The sequence below is a fragment of the Microcebus murinus genome, chromosome 6, assembly GCF_040939455.1.
Source record: "Microcebus murinus isolate Inina chromosome 6, M.murinus_Inina_mat1.0, whole genome shotgun sequence".
Classification (NCBI taxonomy): domain Eukaryota; kingdom Metazoa; phylum Chordata; class Mammalia; order Primates; family Cheirogaleidae; genus Microcebus; species Microcebus murinus.
In genome coordinates, this window is record NC_134109.1 from 25,235,516 (window position 1) to 25,245,433 (window position 9,918).

General features: G+C 55.8%; 1 protein-coding gene across 1 annotated transcript; it reads left to right on the top strand.

Annotated features, from left to right (window-relative positions):
• Positions 1–5,570: 5,570 nt before the first annotated feature.
• IRF2BPL (interferon regulatory factor 2 binding protein like) lies at positions 5,571–9,718 on the top strand. Its single transcript, XM_012742723.2, has one exon. The coding sequence runs from the start codon at positions 6,541–6,543 to the stop codon at positions 8,896–8,898; it is 2,358 nt and encodes a 785-aa protein (XP_012598177.2). The 5' UTR covers positions 5,571–6,540; the 3' UTR covers positions 8,899–9,718.
• Positions 9,719–9,918: the final 200 nt, after the last annotated feature.

Consider the following 9,918-nt stretch of genomic DNA (forward strand, 5'->3'; position numbering starts at 1 on the left):
CCTGAATTAGGTAAGAACAAAGGGTTGTTATTTGTGTGATATAACTTTCAGATCTGGAAAGAGGCTCCTTCCACTGTAAAATGTACTTTCTTCATTCTCCTCCTTCCCCTTCATCCTTTAACCTGTGGTCTTTCTCAAGTGTGTATAGTTAAAATGCAGCTGTCCTTCTGTCCTTGGTAAGGGTAGCTCAGTAAGTTCCTAAATACTTCAGTGAGTTCCAGCAGATTTTCCTCTGTCACCTCTGCCGAGGACCAGACATAGAAAAGCCATGAAGACTTGGGCTTGGTGGTGGCTCACATCTGTCATCCTAGCAACTTGGAAGGCCGAAGCAGGAGGATCACTTGAATCCAGGAGTTCAAAGTTACAGTGAGCTATGATCATGCCACTGCACTCCAGCCTGGGTGATGGAGTGAGATCCTGTCTTAAAAAAAAAAAAAGAAAAAAAAAAAAGAAAACCCAGGAAGAGAAATAAAGGGAAGCATAGCTACCCAATTTTGCTCCAAAGCCGCTTGGTGACTGATTTTAACTCCAGAATCACTCGTGCTAATTTATGTATAAGCTTGCATCTATTGGGACATTAACCTGTTAACTCCTGTGGTGAGAGAGGTTTCACTTTCTTGCATCTGGGACCCTCAAAAGGCTAGCAGCAGAGGGTGGGGTAAGAGAAGAAATGCCAGGTTTACAGCCAGAGAGCCTGGTTTCCAGTAATTCTGGACCACCTCTGGATCCGTTTTCCTCACCTATACAGGAGGTTGATGAAAGTAACACCTACCTCACAGGGTTGGTGTGGGGATCGGTGAGATGTCTGAGAATGCACTTTGGAGCCCTGGACAAATGTTGGTTATTATATTCTTAATAATCTCTTGCATTTTATTAAGCACGTTATAATATTGTCTTCCACACAGACCAATGAGACAGGCAAAGGAGGCAGTGTAATTGTTCCTATTTTAGAGATGAAGCCAAAGAAGTTCAAGTGATTTGTTCAAGGTCACACAGCTATTTAGGGTCAACCAAGTCCAAGTTGAACAACATAATGTAAATATGTACCCAAATGCCAGGCACCTGCTCTTCCCTCCCTCTGAGTTTCGGGTTAAACTACCCAGCTCAAGCAACTCAAAATATTTGAAGGTCCTGGTCCATTCACCCCAATCAGGGACAACAGTGATGGCTGCCTCTGGTGTCCCAGACCTGACCTAGGAAATAGTGAGGCTGCAGGGAGGGGTTTCCCGCTCTGAGGCCCCGCCTTCTGGTGGCCCCAGCAGGAAAGCGGCGGCGGCGACGGGTCTCCCAAGCCCAGCGGTGGAAATCCCCTCTGGTGTGGGCCAGTGGGAACGGGGTGGCACTCCTGCTCCCAGCTGAGGCCCAGGCGCGCACCCGCTGGGGTGGAGGGTCTGTAGGGGGTATGCACACCTGTGGCCTTGACGGCCATCCTGCCAGGCTCTCTGCCTACTCTTGCCATCCAAGGCTTCCTTCCTTGGCAACCCCCTTTTTGGGGTGTATTTTTTTTTAACCCAACCGGGTCAGTGAATGGCATCCTTGTCTGGCTCTTATCCCCTTTTTTCCTCTAGGCCTGGTCCCTGGGTGGCTCATTCCAGGGGTCCTTTATTTTTAGACCTAAAAAAACACGCCAGCTTTTGCTGAGGACAGCACTGGGCTCCCCCGTGTCCTGGCACGCTGGCAAGGAGAGGAAGCGGGGAGGAGGCAGGAACCAGACGCGACTCCCCGCGCCTTTCTTCCCTGTTCCCCGCCCCTCCAGGAAGAAAGCAGTCAGAGATCTGATCGCTCACTGCGGCCACTGTGCCAGCACCAACCACTACACCCGCCCTTCTTTTCCTTCCACCCGACTTTGCACCGAGCGCCCGGCCGCCCGCGCGCCCCAGGCAGGGCAGGTCCTGGCGGGCGACGCACGCTCCCCTCCTCCGGGTTTCTCAGCGAATCACGCTGTTCCTGGGATTTCACGCTCGAGTGATTCTTGTGTAACCCTATGCCCTGGCCTAAGTTAATACTTAGGAAAAAAAAATACCAGGATTAATCCTTTAGGGAAAGGCAAACACTTCCGCCACGGAACGAGTCCTGGAGTAAATGTGTAAATCACCTTGTTGTCTCCATTTCCCCACCCTCCACAGCCCCTTTGCGCGCCGAGCCGCTTTGCACCCCTGGCTTTGCGCCCCTGGGGTTCCTGGCGCGGAGATCCGGGGTCCCGGAGAAGCCAGAGGAGGGCCCAACCCAGACGTTTGTTTTCATCTACTTCAGAGGCAGCTCTCGCAGGCCGGCGAACTGGGTCCCGCTTAGCGCGGGGCTGTGTGTTACCAAAAAAGGCCTTTCTCTCTCTGGAGCGCTTGGCGGCGCGCGATGCAGCAGGGTGACGCGAGGTACAGCCCGGGCCTCCTCGAAGGCTGAGCCAGCTGGTTGCAGGGATGCCAGGCCAAGAGCACCCACCCCCATCTCTGCCACAAAACGGCGGGGTGAGACGACTGCTGGGATCTTCGAAGTGCGTACGCGCCTAGCAGCCTTCTCACCCCTGTGGGCTATGGCGCTCCCGAAAGGCCAAGAACGCTGACCGTAAGAGCCGGGTTCTCTGAGAATGCTAGCTCAGATGGCAAGCTGGGTGAAAACAGCGACAGAGGAAGGAACTTTGGGAAGACAGCACGGCTCTTCCATGCCCTGCTCTCCGAGTCTCCCAGACCACACAAAGCGAGCTCCCACTCCACCACCCGCCTAAACCGGGTCAGTTCCTTTCCACACTGGTCACAGTATTATCTCACTGGGTTCTTCTCGAGGGGAGGGGGGAATCCGTCTCCAAACATTGGAGTTCTCGCCTCTCACCGTCTCCTCTGACACATGCCCAAAGGGCCATTGCAAACAAGCAGTTAAGCAGTTTATCTCCACAAATGATGGTGATTCTTTGGGAGGGGCGAGGGAGGGTATGGAGAGAGCTGTGCTTTTTAAATTAAAGGATTACGAGACTGTTATGGAAGTCTGTTTAAATGCACGTTGATTTCTAACTCTGTGTCTGAAGGCACCCCAGCATGTATGTGTGAATATATATCTCCTTTAGTAACAGCGAGCACAGAGACAGACAGGGAGATGGAGACATATGTGTATGCATACCAAACATAATACTATGACATAGAATCCAACTTGCTTTCTCTAGCAGCCTGGCTAGAGGGTTGTGGTTAAGTTGCTATTTCCCCAGTATTTTGGGTTTAATAAAGGGAAGGGCTGAATAAATATTAATGTAAAGAAATGGGCCAACCAGCCAAGCCAAAGCTAAGGAGCCTGGGGCTGGTGGGGATGTCAAGCCATTTCCCAGCTCTATGTTTTGACTCACTCCAGGGTAGCCATGGCGTGGGGAGGACTGAAGTCTGTGAGGGTGAGGCAATGCTCCCGGAGCAGCTCTTTGCAGAGGAATCACTGCTCCAAGCCAGAAGGCCAGAGAAAGTTTATTATTGCTCTGGAGTGCACAGTGAGCTCACTGTTTTGCAAAAACAGAAATCTGGCTGCTTTGAGATGAAAGAGGGGCTCCCTAGGGCTCTTCCTTCCCCCTTTCTCCCCATCCTTAAAAACTCCCCTTTCCTTTGCACTTGGGGCCCCAGAATGAGTGAGAGATTGGGGTGCTGGGGAATGTTGCATAGGAGAATAGGTTCTGGAGGTCAAGTGTCAAAAATAAATATTTCTTGTTGCTTCAACAAACTTTATTGCAATTAGTAATAGTAGTGATAAGAATAACGACGCATACATTTTATGCAGTTTACAAAGTACTTTCACATGTTAACTAGCAAAACACTAATATCAATACTAATAATAACCAACACTTACAGACAGCTTCCTGTGAGTCTGACACTGTCTATATACTGTAGGGTGTATTTAGATTACAGTCTGTGGCAGTGGCAGATCAACAACTTCTGTATCTGGAAGAACTCAGTGGCACAATCTGCTTGAAAGGGGAGGCTGGGGGTTGGTTATGAAGGTACATTTGTTTGCATAGTGCTTTACATAAGATTGTACGTAATACCAATTGGGGGAAGGTCGATGGGGAATTTTGAGTACCCCAAAACACCTTTGGGAGACTAAGCTTATCAAAGCCACCTCTCAAATCAGATTTACTGGATTGAAATCCCAGGTCCATCTCTAATGGCTGTAGGCAAATTATGTAGCCTTTTTACTTTCCTAGTCTATAAATGGAGTTAACAGAATCTGCCTTATAGGTAACACATTAAAGGCTTAATAATATAGATGAATACACCCTTAATAATGTAGATAAAATTAAGGGTGATGCAAGTAAACCATCTAGTACACTAGGTGTCTGTCTCACAGCAAGTCTCAGTAAGCATTACCACCTATTACCACAAGAAACAAACTGAAATCTCAAAAAACCCTAATAAGTTGGGAGCTATCATTCCATTTTATAGATGGAAAACAGAGGTTATATAAGTAATTAGCTCAAGGTCGAAAAGCCAGTGACAGGCAATTCCAACCCACTGGGCCAGACTCCAGAACATGAAATCTCATTGTATTGCCTTGGGTCCTCCAGCCTTCCCTGGGATTATCTCAATTTTCGTGGGGGCGGGGGAAGCGGACCCAATAATTAGAAGAATCAGTTGAAGTGCTCCAACTAGAGCTATGACCAACATATCTGTTCTGCAATAAGTAATCATGATAAGCAGTGATCCTGTAAGGGAAATAAAATCACGGCCTGCTCATTCTTCTGGGGCACTGTGGAATGAGATCACAGCATGTGAGAAGGAACTTTGAAAACTGCGGCTGTGCTTTACAAAAAGCGATCAGTGTTATTAAATGCTGCCCCACCTTCTTTTATCAAACCCTAGAAAAACCACTCACCTGTTTGGCCTCTCTAGCACCTCCCCCTCTCTGCCCTCAGCTGCAGCTGTGCGCAGCCAGTTGACTGTTTTCCTTAAAGGCCTCCGGGTGCTCGTATCTTCTTTAGACGTTCGGCCAAAATTTTTAGAGTGCGGCTGGGGGGAGGGGTAGCTCACCCTGAATTCATTTAGTTCCATCGGTGAAGCTTGGGTCCCTAGACCAAGGCACAAAAACAAATTGAAAAGACAGTTTCTGGAAAATTGGAAAATTAGACAGCTAATTTTGCAGGTGCTTTGGCATCCGTGGTGGTAATGAATGTAACATCCATGCAGGGGGGGTGGGGGAACGAGGACGGGCTGATCGCAGATGAAACGGATAGTATCTTATATGAAATTCACAGCGAAAAACCCTGAGACAGGACATTTAAATTCGCTGCCTAGGGTGTGGTGGGGAGCGGGGATCGGAAACGACGCTTGTGGTTCTTAAATACGTTTTTACTTGGGAAAGCCGGGCAGGGAAAGGAAAGGTCATCGTCTGTTTAATTTCCACCCCCAGCTCCGGACTTCCAGCATTAGCCCGCCCGGCCTCAGCTGTTGTACACACACGGCGAGGGGGGAGGGGAGGGCGGAGGCGCGGAGGAGGGGCCGGCTGGGAGGAATCTGGGCGTCCTGCCGCGCATGCGCCTTTCACGAGCAACAAGTGGGCTCCACAGACAGAGGAAGTGTAAGGGGGGTGGGGGTGAACTGGTGCAGAGCATGGCGGTGACGTCAGCGCTCCGCCCGGGCGGCATCCCGCGCGGCCAAGCCGGGGACAGCGCGAGCCGCAGCCGGAGCAGGAGCGCCGAGACGCGCCTCCGGAACGTAGAGTAACAATCACAACCCCACATTCCGGGCGAGCGCAAGCACGAGCGGGAAGGGATGCGACCCTGGCCGAGGCGCCGCGCGAGCGCCCTGCAGCCAACGTGAGCGCCTCCAGCCGCGGCGGCCCGGGCGCGGGCCAGGCCTGGGGGCGGCGGGAGCCTGCGTGCGTGCCCTCCTCTCTAGTGCGTCCTGGAAGCGGTGGCCGCGGCGGCTCCCTCCGGCGTGCAAACCCAGCCGCCGCCAGCGGAACGGCCGACGCTGCGCAGGGGAGAAGGTCCTCTCTCGGCTGCCACCCCTTCCCCCGGCCCTCCAGGGAAGCAGCGGCTTCAGCAAGATTGGACCTGGGCACCGGGTGGCACTGAACCCTCTAGCCCTCGCCCTCGCCCCAGGGAGCCCGTCGGGGAGAGGACGCAGCTCGTAGAGGGCCCCCCAGGGGAGAGGAAGAGACAGCCCCCTTCGAGGTTCCACGCACCAGCCATTCCGGGGAGGGGGCCAAGAGGCGACAGCGGCCAGCACCGGGCACCTCGCCCCCTCCCCCCGGGCCCGGAGCTTCCAGCCCCGGTCCGCGGCACCAGGAAGAAGGCGCCTGAGCTCCCCTCCCGACGAGACAACCGCAGTAGGAGGTGGGGGCGAGGAGCGGGCTGAACCGTTTGCCGCCCGGGCGGTGGAGCCCCCACGGAGAGGCGCTGCGCCGGCGGTGGAGACTCGCGCTCCCTCCAGCCCCTGGGGCAGAACTTTCTCGCCCCCCCTCCTCCCTCCCCCGCAGTCGGACTCCCTCCCCAGCCGGCCAGTCCTCCCGGAGGAGAAGGCGCCGCGGAGACAGCCTGGGCGGGGGCCTACCTTCCCCAGGGCCGGCATCATGTCGGCGGCGCAGGTGTCCTCGTCCCGGAGACAGTCTTGCTACCTGTGCGACCTGCCCCGCATGCCTTGGGCCATGATCTGGGACTTCTCAGAACCCGTATGCCGCGGTTGCGTCAACTACGAGGGCGCCGATCGCATCGAGTTTGTGATCGAGACCGCGCGCCAGCTGAAGCGGGCGCACGGCTGCTTCCAGGACGGCCGCTCCCCCGGGCCGCCACCGCCCGTCGGGGTCAAGACGGTGGCCTTGTCGGCTAAGGAAGCGGCGGCGGCGGCAGCGGCGGCGGCGGCGGCCGCGCAGCAACAGCAACAGCAGCAGCAGCAACAACAGCAGCAGCAGCAGCAACAGCTCAATCACGTCGACGGTTCCAGCAAGCCTGCGGTGCTGGCGGCCCCGTCCGGCCTGGAGCGCTACGGCCTGAGTGCAGCTGCCGCCGCCGCCGCCGCCGCCGCGGTGGAACAGCGCAGCCGCTTCGAGTACCCGCCACCGCCGGTGAGCCTGGGAAGCAGCAGCCACGCCACGCGGCTGCCCAACGGCCTGGGAGGCCCAAACGGCTTCCCCAAGCCAGCGCCAGAGGAGGGACCCCCAGAACTGAACCGCCAGAGCCCCAACTCGTCTTCAGCGGCGGCGGCGTCGGTGGCCTCTCGGCGCGGGACGCACGGTGGGCTGGTGACCGCACTGCCCAACCCGGGAGGTGGCGGAGGCCCCCAGCTCGCTGTGCCCCCCAACCTGCTGCCGCAGACGCTGCTTAACGGCCCGGCTAGCGCCGCGGTGCTGCCCCCACCCCCGCCCCACGGGCTGGGCACCCGTGGGCCCCCGACGCCGGCTCCCCCAGGGGCTCCCGGGGGTCCTGCTTGTCTCGGGGGCGCCCCGGGCGTATCCACCGCGTCGTCGTCCGCGTCGTCGTCGACCTCGTCGACTGTGGCGGAGGTGGGCGTGGGTGCTAGTGGCAAGAGGCCCGGCTCGGTGTCGAGCACGGACCAGGAGCGTGAGCTGAAGGAGAAGCAGCGCAACGCCGAGGCCCTGGCCGAGCTGAGCGAGAGCCTGCGCAACCGCGCCGAGGAGTGGGCCAACAAGCCCAAGATGGTCCGCGACACGCTGCTCACGCTGGCTGGCTGCACGCCCTACGAGGTGCGTTTCAAGAAGGACCACTCGCTGCTGGGCCGCGTCTTCGCCTTCGACGCCGTCTCCAAGCCCGGCATGGACTACGAGCTGAAGCTGTTCATTGAGTACCCCACGGGCTCGGGTAACGTGTACTCCAGTGCTTCCGGTGTGGCCAAGCAGATGTACCAGGACTGCATGAAGGACTTCGGCCGGGGCCTCTCCTCGGGTTTCAAATACCTGGAGTACGAAAAGAAGCATGGCTCGGGGGACTGGCGCCTGCTTGGGGACCTGCTGCCCGAGGCCGTGCGCTTCTTCAAGGAGGGCGTGCCCGGCGCCGACATGCTGCCCCAGCCCTACCTGGACGCCAGCTGCCCCATGCTGCCCACGGCGCTGGTGAGTCTAAGCCGCGCCCCCAGCGCACCCCCGGTGACCGGGGCCTTGCCGCCTGCCGCGCCCTCGGGCCGGGGCACAGCCGCCAGCCTGCGCAAGAGGAAGGCGTCCCCCGAGCCCCCAGACTCAGCCGAGGGCGCGTTGAAGCTGGGCGAAGAACAGCAGAGGCAGCAGTGGATGGCGAACCAGAGCGAGGCTCTGAAGCTCACCATGTCGGCCGGGGGCTTTGCAGCCCCGCCGGGGCATGCAGCAGGGGGCCCGCCCCCGCCACCCCCACCCCTGGGACCTCATTCCAACCGGACCACCCCGCCTGAGTCAGCCCCCCAGAACGGTCCATCCCCTATGGCCGCCCTCATGTCGGTGGCAGACACTCTGGGCACGGCGCACTCGCCTAAGGATGGCAGTTCCGTGCACTCTACCACTACGTCCGCGCGGCGCAACAGCAGCAGCCCAGTCTCGCCGGCCTCTGTGCCAGGGCAGCGCCGCTTGGCATCACGTAATGGGGACTTGAATTTACAGGTGGCGCCCCCGCCGCCTAGCGCCCACCCAGGCATGGACCAAGTGCATCCCCCAAACATTCCGGATTCTCCCATGGCCAACAGCGGACCCCTCTGCTGTACCATTTGCCACGAACGTTTGGAGGACACGCATTTCGTTCAGTGCCCATCCGTCCCCAGCCACAAATTCTGCTTCCCTTGCTCTAGAGAGAGTATTAAGGCCCAGGGGGCCACCGGCGAGGTGTACTGCCCCAGCGGAGAGAAATGCCCCCTAGTCGGGTCGAATGTACCTTGGGCTTTCATGCAGGGCGAAATCGCGACTATCTTAGCTGGGGATGTTAAAGTGAAAAAGGAGAGAGACCCTTGAACCAAAGGGCAGCCACCTCCTTTGCCCTCGACCAGCTCCTCTCTAATGCAGAGGGCCCCTCCCCCACCCGCCGTGACCCTCCCTTCCCTCACCCCCAAATTGTAGAATTGTGAATATGACAAACGCAAAAAGTTAGTCTTATGTATAGACATTATTTTCGTCGTATGTTTCTATATTTTGAAACTAAGGTATGTAACTTCTTCATTTGAAGGATAAGCTGGTTTGTGTTTCACAGTATAATGGTTGGGTCATTTGCATCATATTCGTTAGCATTTATTTGGTGGCAGAATGTTTGCCTAGGTACAAAATTAATAGCCCTTAGCAAGGACTGCTGCTGGTGTGTATTTTTGTAAATGTTATGCATTCTGAAAGGAAAAACACACACGAAAGAAAAAGACTTTTTTTTTTTTTTGCCAAGGCCAGTGTTGCTGCCTAAAGGAAAAAGATGCTATAAAATGGTGAAAGCTTCTTTCTAAACCGCCCCAAGTCTCGAAGTCTTCACTTTATTTTGTTCTGTTGTTTTGTTTTCCTGTTTTGTTTGCAAAATGGTAAGGGGGGAATTGGGGAGGATGGGGTGTTTTTTTGTTGCAAGTTTGTGAGGGGAAAATGTTTTGGTTTGTTTCTACTGACCTGAATGTGTTGGATCTTCACGTGTTGTTTTGTTTTTGCTTTGTCGATGCACGGATGCTTTTGAACAGTAGAGCGAAATGCTAGACATGGAGAATCTGCTCTGTTTGTCCTTTATACATTTCTGTAGTTAACAGAACACTGTAATGTGCCTTGGAGCTTAGTAACTTGTAATAAATTCAATTGATATTAATTCTGCCCCGAGTCAGCAAGTGTCTTTCTAGGGCTAAGGCCACACAGCTCCGACGTAAGGAACACTGCTCCTACGGCAGGTACTGCAGGGGTTCGCTGCTGCCTTTGGAAGCCCTCGGAGTGGCTGATGAAGGCCTGTGCTGCCTGCCAGCTCCTCCCCCTCGGCACCGGGCTATTTACATTCACCTCCTGGGGAGGTGA

Bases quoted from the DNA above. Each gene is read 5' to 3' on its own strand.
- IRF2BPL (XM_012742723.2), top strand. From the start codon at position 6,541: ATGTCGGCGGCGCAGGTGTCCTCGTCCCGGAGACAGTCTTGCTACCTG.